Source organism: Ovis canadensis, chromosome 13 (genome assembly GCF_042477335.2).
Source record: "Ovis canadensis isolate MfBH-ARS-UI-01 breed Bighorn chromosome 13, ARS-UI_OviCan_v2, whole genome shotgun sequence".
In the NCBI taxonomy this organism is placed as follows: Eukaryota; Metazoa; Chordata; class Mammalia; order Artiodactyla; family Bovidae; genus Ovis; species Ovis canadensis.
Window position 1 is genome coordinate 88541239 of NC_091257.1, and position 18782 is coordinate 88560020.

Sequence of the window (18782 nt, forward strand, 5' to 3'; positions counted from 1 at the left end):
GGGGAGAGGATGGAGGGAGGGCGTAAGGGAGGCTGGGGAAGGTTTGGGGTTCACCCCCACCTTTCCCAAATCAGTGCCCCCAGTGGAGTGCGGCTGAGAATCACACAGTCCCTGATCTGGAAGGGCTCTCAGTGTGGCAGTGAAAACTGGTATCAGCCAGACTTTGCAACTGCTGGAGAGAGAAAACACGCTCAGAGTGCCAGGTGAACACCCAGGAGGAACAATCAACTCCACCTGAGACAAGAGAGGAGTGCTTCCTGGAGGAGGTGGCATCAGACCATCAAAGGGAGGGGAAGGGCATCCAGAAAGATGAAATTGCCAATTTGCCAACTGCAGAGGCACGAGAGATAGAAAATGCAAACAGGGCTGCCAAGAATGGAGGAGCTGATTTTTGCCTGGAAGTAACAACTGGCTGAAAAGGCTAGAAAGTTAAATCATCTGGCGTGCCCCAAAATTCATTTTCCTGTTCATCTTGCCACATTCTCTCTGATACACTCTCCAAACACAGTCAGGCCTCACAGCTGGCAAGAGCCATCTTCCCCTACCCCATCCACCTTTCCCACTTCAGTGACCACCAGCCTGACCTCCTGGGGCCAGCCCCTGTTATTCTTGGCTGAGGGTTTCAGACAAGCCCTGGCGCCCACCCTATCCCCACCCCTCAACCAGTGGCCGATGGGGGTTGTATAAACACTCCAGTTCCCTCACTCCTGGGGTTGGGTAACAGAGATACATGTTGTACTCCAGGGGTCTGCATACTAGGGCCCATGGGCTAATCCAGCTGCCTGATTTTGTAAATAAAGTTTTATTAGAACACAGCCCCACGCATCCATTTATATACTGTCTTTGGCTGTATTCCAACTGTGTAATTGAGCAGCTGAGACAGTGACCTTATGACTCATAAAGACTAAAACATCCAGGGTCTGGTCTTTTACAGAAGTTTGCTGAGCCATGTTCTATGGCCTCCCAGAGCTCCTGATACGACCTGACTTGGCTGCTCTTGGTCAGGGGTTAACGTGGCTGATAATACCGACTGCCTTTCTCAGTCCCCTCCTAGAGTTTCACCCATCACCATCATGAACCACGTGAACCACATACAACTGCTATTTGGCTGTTTCGACTCCCATAAATGGCAGTTTCCCATGGTTCAACCTAACACTTTTTAAAATATTTATCTGTTTGGCTGCACTGGGTCTCAACTGTGGCACGCAGGATCTTTTAGTTACAGCATGTGGGATCTAGTTCCCTGACCAGAGATCGAACCCAGGCCCCCTGCATTGGGAGCACGGAGGCTTAGCCACCGGATGACCAGGGAAGTTCCCAACTTAATACTTGTACTCAAATGCTTGTTTCGTGGGAAACACAAGCTAGGACAGCAAGACAAGCGTCACTGCGCCCATTTCACAGACGGACCCTGATCTGACTCTGTTTCTGCACACACACAGCAGAGGTCAGCTCCGGGTTCTGGACTCCTTGACTCCACCCCCAGGGAACTGCTACATGTAATGTCCTTAGAACACCTTCCGGGCTACCCAAGGCTTACAGTCAAGGACCTTGTTTCACCTAAAGAGGAAAGCAGGGCTCAGAGAGACCTACCCAGGTTCACTCAGCTGGCAAATGGGGAAAATGAGGTTTCAAATCTAGGTTTTCTTATGACAAATTCATGGTTCATTCCATGACAAATCAGCTACCCCTTAGTCTTTCACCTCAAGCAGTCTGTCAGGGCCCCTGCCCACCTCTCTGGAAATTAAGATGATTTTCCAGGAGGCTTAGCTGAGATCAAACAGGCAAATATGCTCTGTCAGGCCCAAAAGGTTTTTATGTTTGCAAGGTGCAAAATAGAAAACCAAGACAGACACCTTTCAAAGAGGTACCTGGAAAGAAACCTACTGGGAAGCACAAAATATACATCTACAGTCATGAACAGAATCAACTGCAGCACAGACTGTTTCTATTTTCTTAGTTTTCTGGCTGTCCCGTGCAGCACATGGGATTTTAGCTCCCCAACCCAGGACTGAACCGACGTTCCCTGCAATGGAAGGCAGGTTCTCAACCACTGGACCACCAAGGAGGTCTAGCAGAGTGTTGTAAAATTCAGAAGTGTTGGAGGCAGCTGTGGTGCAGTGGTAAAGAATCCACCTGCCAATGTAGGGGATGCCAGAGACTGGGGTTCGATCCTTGGGTCAGGAAGATCCCCTGGATAGGAAATGGCAACCCACTCCAATATTTTTGCCTAGGGAACCCTATGGACAGAGGAGCTTGGCAGGTTACAGTCCATGGGGCTGCAAAGAATCAGACCCAACTGAGCGCACATACTCAAACGCACTGAGATTGAAGCCCTGTCCTGCCATTCACTAGCTTGACCGTGGCCAAGCCAGGAATCCATCCAGACATTTGATTCTTCCAGCCCCACCTAATGCTATGGCCATGCACACCTCACGGGACTGTAGAGAGGGCGACCTGTAACAGGGGTGGACGCTGCCCAGCACAGAGCTGGCCACACCTGTTCTCCCCACTCTGTCGCCAGAAGTTCCCAGACAGTGGATGGGTGGACCTGCCCAGCCAGAGCCCCTCCACCAAGGACATCTATCCCACAGCTGCTGTGAATTTCTGCCATTCTGGCTCCCAGCTGCCCCTTCCTTGGAGAACTTCTCTGAGCAGATCTGAGCTGCCTTGCCCCAAAATTATGTTCCCCGCCCTTCACGTGTGGGGCTGTCCACAGCCCAGGACTGTCTGATACAGGAGGCTGATCAACCTTCTGATGCCATCTGCCCTCCAGAGCTTTCCCTGGGTCAGGCTGAGGCTGGCCTGGGGCAGAGTGACCATTGTTAACTGTTTTTTTTTTTTTTCCAGATTTCTTTTTTGATGTGGACCATTTTAAAAGTCTTTATTAAATCTGTTACTATATTGTTTCTGTTTTATGTTTTGATTTTTTTGGCCACAAGTCATGTGGGATCTTAGCGCCCCACCCAGGGATTGAACCGTACCCCCTGTATCGGAAGGTGAAGTCTTAACCACTGGACCACCAGGGACATCCCCAGTTGCTTCTTTTCCTGCTCATCCTGTATCCTGGTCTAACCTGAGATCACTGCGTGTCACCTGCACAGGAAGCTACGTCTCAGCCCAAGTCAGCGGGAGCAGGAGGGCATTCTCCCATCTTCTATTATCTTTTCAATTTGAAGACCACCGAGAGGAGTCTAAGAACACTGCACGTATTCATTTCTCCCTCCCTCACAGCACCCACCTGATTCCCATCAGGGCTCCCCAGCCTGGGGGTCCCTCTCCCCAGACTCAGCACAACCAACAGAAGCTAAGCAGAAGTGGCTGCAGCTCCCAGGGGCCAGATGACTGCAGGGTGGGTGGGCCTGGGTCTGGGTGGGCCCCCGAGGCCCCTGGTGCGGTCTTGGTGTTGGGCCCAGGTAGATGAGAGATGTTTCTCGGGGCATTTGCTGAGGAACTAATGAATTTCCATTCCAGGCCCCAATTAGGGACACGTCCCCCAACCTACTCCCAAGGCAGCTGCTGCTGCTGCTGCTAAGTTGCTTCAGTCGTGTCCGACTCTGTGCGACCCCATAGACGGAAGCCCACCAGGCTCCCCCATCCCTGGGATTCTCCAGGCAAGAACACTGGAGTGAGTTGCCATTTCCTTCTCCAGTGCATAAAAGTGAAAAGTGAAAGTGAAGTCGCTCAGTCGTGTCCAACTCCTAGCGACCCCATGGACTGCAGCCTACCAGGCTCCTCTGTCCATGGGATTTGCCAGGCAAGAATACTGGAGTGGGTTGTCATTGCCTTCTCCGCCCAAGGCAACTACCAAGCGGCATTTCTCAGGGACCCCAAGGGCTGGAAATGCAGGAAATGGACTGGGAGCTTCGGGTGACGATGAGGCCTAGGGTGGCCACCTGGATCCCCTGGGAGAGAAGGAGGCCCTGGCTGGGCTTCCAGAAACATCCGTTCTGCCCCTGGTTTTGCCAGAGACCTGCTGCGAGGCTTTGGGCAAACCACGCAATCCCCGTCTGGGCCTCAGTGAGAGGACTTCAAGAGACTTCTGGCTTAAAGGTTCTGAGACAGTTAACTGCTAATACTCTTAACACACCCTTACCGCATGTGGGCTCTCCACAAAGCATGTCACAAATATGTACTCATTTAATCATCCTGACATCTTCAAGGCCGGAAGGAGTGATTACTAGCCCTCTTCACAGCTGAGGAAACTGAGGCTCAATGAAGTAACTTGCTGAAGACCACACAGCCAGTAAGTGGTAAACCCAGGACACCCACCTATGGAGTGTGTACCATAACCACCGCTATGCCATACTCCTTGGGTATCATCTGACAACTCTTGAATCTTCATAGGACTGGGCACCATCATAGTTGCTATCACACAGTCGTGTCTGACTCTTTGCAACCCCATGGACTGTAGCCCGCCAGGCTCTTCTGTCCATGGAATTCTCCAGGCAAGAATTCTGGAGTGGGGAGCCATTCCCTTCTTCAGGGAACCCTCGCAACCCAGAGATTGAATCTGGCACCACCATAACAGCTTAATAAGAATTTGCTAACTGGAAAAGAAAGAAAAAACTGGTAACCTAAAAAACGGAGATGGTGATTTACGGGAGTGGGACGAGGTCTATGAGGTGTAAAGGAGACTGATGGTTCCCTGGGTGTCCTTTGATGCTATTTGGCTTTTCACCACGTAACAAGTTACAGTCAGTAACGGCAGCATAAAGGGTTGTGGGAGCTGGAAACAGTGTTTGTCCGGGGGAAGGGACAGGAGGACCAGAAGACGGAGGTGCCTGGGGCCCTTTTAGCTGGGTAATTTTTGTGCTTCTAAAATGTACCATCGGCATATATTACTTAATCCAAATAATACTCATTCTTTTAATAAGTGTTCAAGGACTTCCCTGGGGTCCAGTGGCTAAGAATCCGCCTGCCAACGCAGGGGACATGAGTTTGATCCCTGCTCCAGAAAGATCCCACATGCCGCACGGGGCAACTAAGCTTGTGAGCCACAACTCCTGAGTCCACGCGCCTGGAGCCCGTGCTTCGCAACAAGAGAAGCCACTACTCTGCAACTACAGAGGAGTTCCTGCTCACCGCAACCAGAGAAAGCCTGCCCACAGCAACGAAGACCTGGCGCAGCCAAAAAAATTTTTTGAATTTTAAATAGTAGTAGTGTTAGTCGCTCAGTCGTGTCCAACTCTGTGAGCCCATAGACTGTGGCCGGCCAGGCTCTTCCCTCCATGGGATTCTCCAGGCAAAAATACTGGAGTGGGTTGCCATTTCCTTCTCCAGGGGATCTTCCCGACCCAGAGATCAAACCCTAGTCTCCTGAATTGCAGGCAGATTCTGTACAGTCTGAGCTATAGGGAAGACTCGTTTCAAAATAGTGGTATTCAGTGACCCATCAGCCAAGAATCAACTAGAGAGAAACTCTGGCAGGAGAGAGGATGCTCGAGGGATGAAAATGACCTTAGAGGCACAGGTAGGGGAGGAAAACCAAGGAGGAGATGCAGGGTTGGGAGACTCCGGTTGTATCTAAATTAAGCCCACTAGATACCTCGCTCCGAAAACGGGGATTCAGAGGCCCAAAGACAATGGGAAGTGGCCTTAGGAGATGCTTCGATCCAGTGGCTGAACGGAGACCTCTTCTCCTGACTCCTTAACGCAGCTTCTCAGGCTCCACCTGGCACACAGTAAACACCAACTGTGTTTGTGTTTGGAACCCGAGCTAGGAGTCCCAACCACAGGGAATGCACTCCCACCATCCCGCCCCTCCCGCACCCAGGATGTCTGCAACAGCAGGAAAGGCAGCGCTGCAGCGGCCCAGGTGCCTTCTATGCTCCACACTGGCATTTTCTCTCATTCTCACAAGGTAGAGTTACTCACTCCAGTTGACAAAGGACGAGGCTGAGGTCCAGAACAGTGACATGTCGAGAGACATAGCTAGGACGCGGCAGAGACTCAAACCTGGGTTTGGGGTCCTCCAAAGTCCGTGCTCTTTCATGATCCTGAGCCACCCCTCTTGGAAGAGTATTTCCCATCAGTTGAGGACAAATCCCAACTGGAATGTATTGGTGAATGCTTTTGTCTTTAGACTCTGAACTGTATGGGACTGGATAAGATTCTTATCACATCATAAAGTTTGTCCCCACCATGCCTTGAATCTGAGCTAAACCTCAACCTTCCCTAAGAAATTACCAGCGATCCCTTTCTTAGAAACATCTAAATAAACTGACTCAGTAAAGTCCCTCAGTAGAATTTTCCTACTTTTTACCCTTTTACATTGATGGTTCCTTTAATTTACTTCTTCCCAGCGGAGACCTGTCCTCAAATGAACCTCCTGGTTTTAACACATAGTTCTGCCTTTCCTCAACGCAAGAAAGGGGTGGCATCCTACTCCCTTTGGTAAAAGGTGCTAAGCCTGAGCCCCTCAGAATCTCCAGAGCTGTCTGAGGCCAATATGTCACAAAAGGATATTATGGGTTGATGTGTTATTCATGTCGACTCATTTATCATTTATACAGATGGCTTCCAAAAGGATTGATGGGGTCCTTCACATTAAACCCGGTGCAAAGCAGGGCAGCAGCTGAGACTCATCTCATCTGAGACCTTGTGATGGAAATAGGTGTGCTTGAAGACTACACCCGGGTACTGAATCTGGTACCCAATGTTCCAAGCATCTAAGACATTTAAGGAGGCATCCCAAGTTCAGAAGAACCCTTCATTTCTCTCCAGCTTTTTTCTCTACCCCAGTGATTCTCCAAGTAGGGTCTGGACCAGTATCAGCATCACAGGGGAACTTGTTAGCAATGAGATTTTTCAGGAACTTCCTCGGCAGTCCCGTGGTTAAGACTCTGAGCTTCCACCACAAGGGGTGTGGGTTCAATCCCTAGTTGGGGAACTAAATCCCACATGCTGGGTGGTGTGGCCAAAAAAGTTTTTTAAATAAATGAGATTTTTAGGTCGCAACCCAGATTAAAGGAGAAACTTGGAGAGAGGCCCAGCAATCTATGTTTCAACAAGTCAACTGGATGATTCTGACCTGCAAGTAACAAGCACAACGCCAGTGGGAACCTCTAACTGAGCATCTACTATGTGCACAGGATTAAACCCATAATCTCACGGGTCCTTATAACTGAGGACCACGTGCCCAGCTCTGAGGTAGGTGTGTTTTGTGCATTATGTCAATTTACTCCCTACAATAACCTTTTGAAGAACTTACTTTTTTTTGGCCGCATCACACAGCATGTGGGATTGCAGCTCCTCAACCAGGGAGCGAACCCACGCCCCCTGCAGTGGAAGCACAGGGACTTAATCACTAACGGGACAGCCAGGAACGTCCAAGAACTTACCATTATTATGCCCCCATTTTACAGACGAAGAAACTGAGTCCCAGAGAGCCGAAGCCACTGGCCCAAGGTCACACAATTCAGAAATGGCAGAGGTGAGATAAAAATTCAGGTGTGCTGGATTCCAAAGCCACATTCTTTCTGTTCCACCCTGGAAGTTCCCCAGAGTTTCCCAGCTATATCACCCCGAAAAGCAATACAGCTGGGACAGATGAGAGCTGAGGAGGAGAGATGGGGCAGGCAGGGAGAGCTTGCCTGGGCAGAAGAAGCCCAGACTCCACACAACCTTCCAGCTACAATGGGAAAGGAAGCCACATGACGCATTTAAAGTCACCTGTGTCTAAGGAACTCAAAAGCCTGGGATTCAGGAGGCAGTAGCTCTTGGCTTCTCTCTTGACTTTACCCAGCTGAGGGTCTTTCTCCTTCCCACTCTGAACCTCAGTTACCCACACTCATATTCCTTATCAGTGTCTACAAGGCTCACTTGTGCCCCCAGCTTACTTCTCTGACCTCACCTCCCCTCATGCAGCTTAATCACGCTGGTCTGCTTTCTATTCCCTAAACACCCAAGTTCATACTGACCTCAGGGCCTTTGCACCACCTGTTCCGGACGCCTAAATCCCTCTCGCCCTTCATACTCCCATGGCTGGCTCTTTGTCATTGAGGCCTCAGCTCACCTGTCACCTCCTCAGTGAGCCTTTCCTGACTACCGTACTTCATGTCCTACCCCATCAACCTGTCTTTTCATTTCACTTAACACAGACTGAAATTATTTATTGCTTAATTGCTTCCCTGTTTATTATCTGTCTCTTCCACTCCAGAACATGGCTCCATGAGAGCAGAAACAGTCTGACTTTTTCCCCAGATATAGCCCCAGCACCTAAAGAGATGTTTGGCGCTGAGCAGCTAATTAAATAGGAGTTGAAGAAATAATACCACCAAAGAAGAAAACCTAGACTCAAAAGCCAGAGGCCTGGATCCTTAACGGTGACCTTGGCAAGGTGCTCTGCCTCACTGAGCCTCAGTTTCCCTCCTTGCCTAAAGAAGAGCATGGACTAGATGCTCTCCAAGGGGCCTTCGAAGATCGCTAGTCTAGGAAAGCCAGGCCTGGAAGCCGCCCAGCTGGTCCATCCAGAAGAGGCACCTGGCCAGGGTCCCTGCAGCAGCTGCCCCCTCCCCACCCCCACCCACATCCCTGCCCAGCCACGCAGTCATCTCACTCCCCCGTCGCAGAAACTGTTAATGAAGTGCGCACTGCTAAATGCAGTTACAATTACGGGGGCTAAGAATAAGGCGCTGACATCAGCCTTGTCAGTTTCCGAGTGAATCAGAAGGGGAGGGGGGAGGAAGGAGAAAAGGGGAGGGGGGACGGCGCTCCGGAGCTGTCAAGTGGAAATAGCACAGCGTTAAATATAATCCAGCACTGGCCTACATCGGTCTGGAGAGGCAGGTGATAGATCGGCCCCCAGGGCTGGGGCAGACAACTGGATTCTTCAAGGAGGCCAGGCAGCCCCGTGACGGGGATCATCCAGGAACCGATGGGCAGGAAGGGACTCCAGTGAGCTGGGGTGGAATGGAGCGGGATGGCAGATCCCAGAGGGGCGCATCTGAAGATGAACAGGCCCTCACACCCTCACCTTTGTCAGTGGCTGTTTTGCCAGCCCAAGCACAGCCGCCAGGCCTGACACTGCCCTTTCCCACCTGGAATCTCATTTCAGGCCAGGAGGCAGAGGGTGGTCTCTGGAATCAAACATGCCTGGGTTTGAATCACTACTGTGCAACCCAAGAAAGCCACAAAACTACACCAAGCTGCCTGGCTTTTTCTCATCTGCAAAATGGGTACATCGACAACCGTAGCTACCCCTTCTGGCTGCTGTAAGACTCAGGGAGACTGTGGCACTGTGCACAGGAGAACAAGCCCTTCAAGCAGTTTTATTTTTACAATGCTGAGACATGCTCAGACAAGGATAATTAACCCCTTTTTCAAGAGGGGGAAACTGAAGCCTGGGACTTGCCTGAGGCCCTAACACCAAAGTAGAGTCAAATCCAAGCCCCATCGAGTAATGGGGAGTATCGGGAGGGAATTCCAGTTGGTCATTCCAGGGGACTGGGGGTGAGGGTGGGAACTGGAGCTTCGACAGGAAGACAGTGGGCTTGACTGTCAAGGGGGGAGGTACACAGATGACAGTGGGGTGGGGGTGAGTCTACACCCTCTGAGCACATTCTGCAAAACTGGTGCCTTTCCAACAACTCAAAAGAAATGCTGAAGCGATGGTTGTGAAGGCCACCAAGAAGAGATGTTAGGGGAGGCAGAGGAGGAGAAAGGACCTGAGATGAGAGAGAGAGGGTCATCTGGCTTGCGTCTGCTCTCCACCTCTCCGCCCTGCCCTCTCTCAGCCTCAGTCAGAACCGGCTCACCTCTGGATGGAGGTGGGTAAGGAGGAAGGCAGTGCAGAGTTCTCAAAGGGAGACGAGGCAACGGGTCCCCCCTTTTCCCTTTCCACCAAACACAAGCAGGGGGGCCTCTCTGATAGCTGCAAACGCCAAGGAAGCTGCAGCTATGAGTCTGGCAGCTTGGGGACAAGGAAGAGGGGGCAACCAGAGGGGGGAGAGAATTTTTGGAGAGAGCTCTAACAGCGTCAGAACAGATCCAGAGGCCAGTGAACTGTGTACTGGGGGAAAGGATGACTCCTCTGTATGCTATTTTTCTGAGATATATCTTTCAGGGTCATTCAAGATAGCAGAGTTTGGGGTCCACACTCTCACCCCACCCACAGCTTGAACTATGAGAAGAGCTGGTTCCATTCTTTACTGTGCCTCAGTTATCCAAATACAGGAGAGTTCTGCCCAATTCTCAGCCCATAAAGGAGATTACAGCACTTGGTGGTAACTTAGGGAAAGCAGCAGAGGGGGGACAGGAAGTGGCATGCCCCAGGGATGAAGGTGCCACCTGGCGCCCTCCAGCGGCCCAGATCCTGAAGGATATTTTCAGGCTCCTCCCCTCACCATTCCCCCTCATCCACCCAGCCCCAGCCCCCCTTTAGGGCCTAAGTTCTCTGTTCCCACCACCTCAGGGTGGAAGGGGTGGTTCAGCAGGACATTCTGTTTCCCAGAAAAAGATAAGGTCAAATTTCAAGGACAAAAGTTAGCACTGGGGCTGGGAAAGAAAACTCTGCCAAGAGGAATAAACTGGGGAAGGAAGGGGGAGTCCAAGGCGGGTCATTCCAGGTGCCTGGGGTGGGGCTGGGATTTGGAGCTCTCGTTTCCCCTGCTGAGATCTATCTGGCAAGACATGAGTATCTCCTCCCCACCAGCAAGGAGAGGTAACGCAGACAGCCCCCTCCATTTTCCCTCCATCTAAAAATAAGGGGAGTGGGTTTCGGCACTAGTCGGTAGGTCCCAGCCACCAGGCCACCCCACCCATCAGATCTGGCCTGATCAGAAGAAGGCGGTACCACGAAGGGCTTTCCAGCTCAGAGATGTGGCCCGAACTGCTAGGAGAGGGACCGGTAGCCGCCCGGTGTTGCCATGGCAACTTCCTCCCTGCACTGGATCGAAGCATCCTATGGGCAAATCGGAGCTGGCTGCTCCAGCTTCTCCGCCCCTCTCCTGAGCGGGTGGGGGAGAACTGGACGCCAAAACCACTTGGTCAGACTCAGGGACACCATCCTCAATTTCAGACCCTAATGTAGCAAACCCCTTTGGCATTTGCTGGAAACTGGAGACACTCTCCAGACAAGCTCCCCAGCCGTGCCCCAAGGCAGACTGGCAGGTCTGGGACTGAAGATATAATAAAAACGAACTGTTAAAGAGAACGGGGACATGGGGCGCTAGGTGCTCCCCACCGTCTTGTTCCACATGCAAGTCCCTCAAATCCCCATCTTTAAACCCCTCCCAAGAAGGAAGGCCCAATTCTGCCTTAATAGCTATAACAATGCAATTAAATTAGCTTATAAGCTAACGTTTTGAGAACCAGGCTTCCCCCCTTCCTCAAACCCACAGATTCCTTTCTATAATCTTGCTCAGAAACAAGCCTTACTTCTCGGTAAGAAGAAAGATGAATAGCTAACAGCTACTGAGAGCCTGTCTAGTGTCAGGTGCTGTACTCTGCCCTTTCTGTAGCGCACACAGCGCAACAATCAACCGCATAGATGCTTGAGGCAGACTGCTCAAGTTCAGATCCTACCTCCCTCATTTCCTGGTTCAGCGACCTTGAGTGAATACTCTCTCTACGTCTCAGTTTTCTCCTCTGAAAATGGGGATGTTAACATGAATTGTGTCTCAGTTTTCCCATTTGAAAATGGGGACTGTCAAATGTTAATGTTATAGACTTCCTGTGAGGAAAGAAAACAATATTGAAAGTGCCTAGGAGAATACTTAGCAGAAGGAATCATTTAAAAAATGTTTAACCTCTGTGGTCCATGCTCTGATTTTCTTCCTGATATAGATAAGAAAGCAGAGGTCACATGCCTAACTCCCCCCTGCCCCACCCCTCCTCAATTACAAAGCCAGAAGGAGCCAGGTTGAGCCATGAAGACGCAAACCTGAAAAATGCCTCCCCAAAGCATGCCTCTCTAAAGCCCCAGTATCTTTAGGCAAAGGGGCAAAGCAGTGTAAGAAATGGGTTCAGAGTGCACAAGGGAAGATGCTTCTTGGGAAGAATTCTAGGAATCCACGGTGACCAGCCTCCTGAGCCCCAGGAGGGTAGAAAGGGGAGGAAGGGGCAGCTTCCTTTGCTGACACAAAGTCCAAGGTTCCCAAGCTCAAGGCAGGAAAGTGCTCTGGCCCAGTTAAGGCTAATGAAAGTCTCCTCCTCACAGTTTCTCAGGAAACCAGCTCAAGGGTAGCAAATAAGCTCTGAAGATGGCTCTGAGTCAATCGAGTTGACAAGAAAGATGCAGTGGACAGGAGGTGGAAGCAGCAACAAAGGGAGGGCCCCAGATAAGCCAGAGGACCATCAGGGGCACTTCTGGGCCCCGGGAACAGAGAGGGGCATGAAACGGGTCAGGCGAGGGGGCAGAAAAGGGAAAGGGAAAGCCAAGTCAGTTCCGACAGCGCTCCAACTGGAGCAGTCTCTGTCCACTATCTGAGACATATCCAAACTGCTTTTCGAAATTAGTTCAGTGTGGTGCTGCTCTAAAAGAATAAATCTAAAAAGCTTTGTTTGTTTTTTTTAAGGAGAAAATTAATGACTTTGAGAAGAACAAGAAAAATTAAGAACCAAGACAACGTTCCCTACTTCTGATTCTCACCAGACACTCATTAGCCTCCCGGAAATGAAACTTCACCTTCTTCCTCCCCCTCCCAAATTCAAAGCATCCCTTAAGATGAGCAGTTGAGCACAAGATGCCCAAACCAAACTCTTGGCTGTCGGCTGCTCCCTGGGGCCTCTTCACCTGGGAACCATTTTCTACACAGCGAGATCTGACTTAAAAAAAAAAAATCATCTTTCAGAGACAGCACTAGTGCTTTACTGGAAAGAGAACCGGAAGCCTGATTTTAGTCTCGGCTCTGTGCCCGCCTCACTGGGTGACCTTGGGTTATACACACACACATAGGGACTTCAATCTCACACACATTCACACACACACACACACATCCATTTGGGGGCAAAGAGACGTTAGACAAGACGATTTCTAGGTCCCCCAAGTGAAAAAAAAGTTAAGAATTTGAAGAAATCTGCTGGGGGGGGGGATCAGGTGGACCTTTAAAAATCTCTAATATTGCATGAAGTTACCTATTGTAACTTAAGTGAAACCAGAGCAAGTCACCTGCAACCAACGGTAATAACCAAAGCATCTGAATCATGACAAGGAGCATGACTCTGAAGAAAAACCCAACTGTCCCTGTGGTAGGACAGTTGGCTCTTGAGACCCACGTGGCCTGTTGAACTTCAGGAGTGTCCTTGAACATCAAGGGGAGGGATGGGGGAGCCCGCCCACCGAGGCAGGTGGGGCTCCCTCCCCAAATCCCCAGTTGAGCCAGATTTCCTCTCTCTGATTTTGCTTCGGGGAGGCCACTGGGTTAGAAGAGCCCCTCCACCCCTCCTCACCTTGCCTTGTCCATAATAATAATAATACACCCTCCCTCAGCTGCATCAAGGGGGAAGCAAAGCTTCAGTTATTCTTTCTGTAAAACGCTGATTCTGTAAATTGGCTCTGCAGTAACCATCTTCACTCCACTCCCTCTTCAGGTCAACACCAAGAAGGGTGTGTCAAGGGTCAGCCTCACACGCCCCCATTCACCCACTTAGCCAACACATTCTGCTGCAGAACTTTCTCCCCACTTGCATCCTGCTCCAACAGGAAGAGGTGAGTACCCATCACCCATCGCTCCATCCAAGGCTTATCAGATAACTGGCTGACCAGATAAGCGTCCCTGCAGGCAGAGAGTCTTAAGCAGGGCCCTTGAACTCCCTAAAACTATGGACAAAAGTGTTTGGATGGTGCATGTATGTTTTTGGGGGAGAACTCATCCATATTGTCATCAAGATCCCCAAATCGTCAGGAAACCATTTTGCTCCCCCCACTACACATCCCCCCCCCTTTCATTCCCTCACTGAACTAAAACACTCTCAGATCAGCGTACAAAACACTTTTAACTTAACCCTTGTGTCTGAGGTACCATCATCCCATTTTACAGACCAGTATATGGAGGCTAGAGGCGGCACGACTCGCCCAAGGTCACGGCTAATGAGATAAGCAAGTCCAAGACCGGAACCTGATTCCGACTCCCTCTCTGGCACTCTTTGGGCAACTCTCACCCAAAGCCCTCTAGCTACCCCACCTGTTGGTGGATTCGCTTCCTCACCGCAAAAGCGTATCCGAAGCCCTTCTGCTTCCTCTGTCTGGTCCCAGGGCCTCCAGGAGCGGGTTTCTTCACATTTCCCCGCCCCTTGGGCTCTGGCCGAGGTTGCGCGCAGGCCTGGGAGCCTGAGGTTCCGGCCGATGAATGGTGGCCCGGTCCAGCCCACCCAGAAAGGCCATTCCAGGCCCAAGAGCACCCGGGATCAGAGGCACACTCCGAAGGGCGCGCAGGTGTAGAGTCGGCGCCGCCCTACGCCTCCCTCCGGGACCAGCCGGGAGGAACCGAGAGGAAAGGCCGTCCCCCCGCCGGTCCCCTCAAGGTCCACCCCAGCCCTGGAGCCCGAAGCCCCCGCCCCTGGGGAAAGAGGAGGAGAGACAAACGGGGGGCGCTCAAGGCCCCGGACGCAGGGCAGGGGTCTGGCACTGGGAGTCTCAGGATGCGGCCAAGACAAAGATGGAGCAGGAAGGTTGCGCGCCACCTCCAATGGCGGGGGGCGCGTCGGAGCCCGGCGGGTGAGGCGGCCGGAGCCCCGGTGTCTGAGGAGGGGGCACTGACAGGAGGCTCGGGGAGGGCGGCAGGTCGGATGCAGGGACAAGAATGGGAGCATTCAGTAGGCGCAGGTGAGTAGGGAGAGCTAAGTCCAGGAGACCCAAAGGGCCCACCTGCGGAAAAGGGGTGAATGCGGAGGATCTAGGTACCTGAGGGCGGCGGGAGGCGGGAAGACCCCACACCCTAGAGACTCTGAGGGCCCGTGGGTGGGAAATCAGACCCTGGGGGCGCATCCCCGAGCGTGGTTGGGATTGGGGGTGGGGAGGAAAGAGTGGCCACCTCTGAGGGCGCACCGGGTCGGGGACGGGGCCTCGGGCTCCGGCTCCCGGGAAGCCCCCCGGGGGGCGGGGGCGGGCCGCGCGCTTACCCGCGTCCTCGTCGTCGAAGGAGTTCATGCACGGGAAGTAGATGGCGAGCGCCTCGAAGGAGGCGGACAGGCTGAGGCGGCTCTGCGAGCGCTCCATGCCCGCGCCGGCGCCGGGCGCCTCGGCCGCGGCTGCGGCGGCGGCGGCCGGCTTGGGCAGCTTGGCCGCCCCATTCTTGACGCGGAGTACGGCGCGCGGCGTGGTGGCGGCGGCCCGGGGTCGGGCCGGGGCTCCGCGGCGGGGCTGGCGGGCGCGGCGGGGCCGGCAGGCGGGCGGGCCGGGAGCTGGCGGCGCGCGGAGCCCGAGGCGCGCGGTGCTCCCGGCGGCGGCGGCAGCGGTGGCGGCGGCGGTGGCGGCGCAGCTCGCTCTGGCCCGCGGCGCCCCCAGCCCGCCGCGCGGGGCGGGCTCCAGCCGCCGCCGCAGCCAATCGGCGCCGCCCGGGGGAGGGGGCGCCGCGCGCCGGGCGTGGGAGCCGGAGGGCGCGGGCGGGGCCCCTCCTCGCCTCCGGGCCCCGCAGGTTGTGCGCGCCCCGAGCGACGAGCGCGCCCGACTGCTGCGCCCCCAGTCCTGGGGTACGGCCCCACGCTGTCCCGACCCCCACATTGAGCCCCCCAGACGCCCCGAATTCCAGGCATCCGGTCCCCACCTGAGACTGGCCAACCCCAGGGACAGAAACGCAGTCGAAAGGGATACAGTCACGGTGACCGGCACTGGAGACCCTCAGGTTCGCACGTGAACCCGCAGAGCAGCTCAAACAGATACCCCCACGACTGCATCCACTTGTGCAAGATACACCACGGACACCCTCAGACTTACACACACACAGAGATTCACCCAGACTCACTCATAGCGACACTTGGGGAACCAAACGACAGAACCCCTTAGACTCCAGACACCCCAAGACCCCCACAGGTAGGTACATCCACGGACACACACGGATTCACACCCAGAGACCTGCAGATACGCTCTGAGCAACAAATAGGCACACCCTTGGCCACACAGGAGACCCTCGGAACCCACACGAACTGAGAAGTTCAAGTGAACACACACACCATCATGAACCCACCGTATCCACAGAATCCACACTCACAGACACTCCTACCTATTACTCAGTGACCAGACCTGCGTGTAGAGACACCAGTGCCCCTCCAACACTGATCTCTATCACAGAGATTCAGGCACACCCAGAAATACCCTGAGAAACACCATCAGACTCACACAGTCACCCTCAGACTCAGACACACCTCAGTGGGCACACACAGGTTCACACCCAGACACAGTCGCACAGACTTAGTCACTCCTGGTGATGGATACATTCTGATGCATCGACACCCGCGGACTCATATGGGGACACTGAGAAACACTCCACCAGACTCACATGTTCCCCCAGACACTCCCACGTATAAACCCCCAGGGATTTACACACACAGACACACAGACGGATAATGCAGAGCCCCCTAGATGAACACAGTCATAACTCGAAACCTGCACTCCATTCCTTGGCCTTGACCCAAGACCTCGGTCCCTACACAGTTGGGCCCAGATGTCTAACTTTTCCCAGCTGTTCCTACATCTGCTTCAGGAAGCAGCCTGCTGAGATGGCAAGAGCATAGTTTCCACCAGACTGTGATGCTATCCTTCACCTGCCTATTTTTCCATGTGTACAGGAGGGATGCAACCCCCGCCCCACTTTTGGATGGTGGTGAGGATTAAGTAAGATAATGTGTTTTAGTTTTCAGTTGTTGTATAACAAAGAGACTTAAAAAAACCACACCCATTTATTAGTTTACCATTCTCTCAATCAGAGGTCTGAGCAGGCTTGACTGGGTTCTTTGCTTAGGACTTCACAAGGTATTGGCCAGACTGGGTTCTTACCTGGAGGCTCTTGAAAAGAATTGGCTTCCAAGCTCATTCAAGTTGTTGGCACTATTTGGTTCCTCAGAGTTGTAGAACTGAGGGTCTCATTTCTTTTCTGACTCTCAGCCAGAAGTCTCTTGCCATTCCTAGAAACAGGTCTGTGGTCCTTGCACATGGCCTCTTCATCTTCAAGATTGTTATTAGGATGTTGAACACTTCTCCTTAGCATCTCTCTCACCTCCCTTCTACTTTCTGGACTGAGAAAGCTCTGCTATTAAAGTGCTTGTGTGATTAGATTAAGTATATATATATATATATATATATATATATATATATATGCGTGTGTGTGTGTATATTAATAGAGAGACTGGCTTCCCTGGTCGCTCAGCAGCAAAGAATCTGCCTGTAATGCAGGAAACGCAGGTTCCATCCCTGGGTAGGGAAAATCCTATGGAGAAGGAAATGGCAACCCACTCCAGTGTTCTTGGAAATCCCATGGTTAGAGGAGCCTGGCAGTCTTCAGTCCATGGGGTCACAAAAGAGTCGGACTCGACTTAGCAGCTAAACAACAATAATATCGATAGACACACACATCTAGATATATGACATATCATGTGTATATCATATATCACTTGTAAGATGTATGTGTATGCATGTGTTTTATAGTGCGTGTGTGTTCACGTGTGTGCACCTGCATGCGTGTGTGTGAGGGTATCTCACCCAGCCCGAGGGGATATAAGAAGGCTTCTTTGGAGAGGTGGCATTTAAGCTGAAAATGCTATGTGCCTGGCACTGTTCTTGGCCCTGGAGATATAAATACCAGCAAATGAAATAAAGTCACTGCCCTCACATTTGCATTTAAAAATCATCTCTGGGACTGCTCTGGGAGGAATGGATTGGAGTGAATTTAGCGGGTTGCTTCCCCCTCTTCTCTTCAGATAAATCCTGATTTGAACCCAAAAGCCACTGATTGTTTCTAAAATGCAAATGGAAGGGAAGGCTGAGAAAGAATGTCCCGTGGGAAGGTGAAATGGAGGAGGTGGGGGGACCGTGGGTCCCGAGGCCAGATGGGAGGCTGTGGGCCCAGGGTGGGAGGCAGCAAGGGCCAAGGCTGGGAAGAGGGCAGGAAGGGCTGAGCCTGAGAAAGTTGCTGAGACAACCTTGGGCAGGATTAAGAGGCAGGCTGGATGGGTGAGGATCGGGAAGGGAAGGGGGGAGCAAGGCACTGCCAAGCTTTGCAGCATCAAGAGAAAACAGCACAGATGGATGAAACTCCTCCTCTTCAGCATCCGTCCTCTAAGATGAAACGCGAAGCGAAGTGGCCCCAAAATGTTCCGTGTGTAGCAAGACTCAGGTGAGCGCCTTTCTAGAGGAAGGGAGAGGCAGCTGGAAGGTAGCTGAACCCAAGAGAGCCCTGGTTGCTGCTGATAAGGAAAAGACTGATCCTGTTTGTGTTCTGCCTGCTGGGGTAGGGGTGTGCGGATATGTGTGTGTATGCGCGTAAGCATCTCTGTGGGTATGTCTCTGAATAGATGGGCACTTCTGCATATCTGTGTCCTTGTCTGTGAATGACCTTGTCTCTAAATATGTCCTTGGAAGATGCATGTCTTTGTGTTAAGTGAATCCAATCTGGCTTTAAATGCAACATACCTCCTGGTCTTTGTATGCACTGGTGTGTGTGTGCGTGAGTGTGTGTGTGACAGAGACACAAGAGAGACAGAGACACTAGAGAGCACTTGTCCGTTCTTATGTGTGTTATCCACACCACGTGTCCCAGTCTGTGTGGGTCTGTATCTGCTCGAGTGGGCTGGTGTCTCCTACTGATAGTATGTGCTTCTCAGCATCTGTTTCACCTCTTAGTCTA

At 52.3% G+C, this 18782-nt stretch overlaps 1 protein-coding gene across 2 annotated transcripts in view; it reads right to left on the reverse strand.

The window, feature by feature from the left end:
* The window catches only part of RIMS4 (regulating synaptic membrane exocytosis 4), a 71724-nt gene extending 56300 nt beyond the window's left edge, over positions 1–15424 (reverse strand). The window contains exons 1-2 of one of the 2 annotated variants that reach the window (XM_069548630.1): positions 14151–14189; positions 5549–5674 (exon numbers count right to left, since the gene is read on the reverse strand). Coding sequence is in view for 1 of the 2 variants with exons in the window: in XM_069548627.1 (XP_069404728.1) it covers positions 15064–15160 (97 nt within the window). In the remaining variant the exon portion in view is untranslated. Of the gene's footprint in view, positions 1–5548; positions 5675–14150; positions 14190–15063 lie in introns of those variants that run through there. The other variant, XM_069548627.1, reaches the window with a different exon arrangement.
* Positions 15425–18782: the final 3358 nt, after the last annotated feature.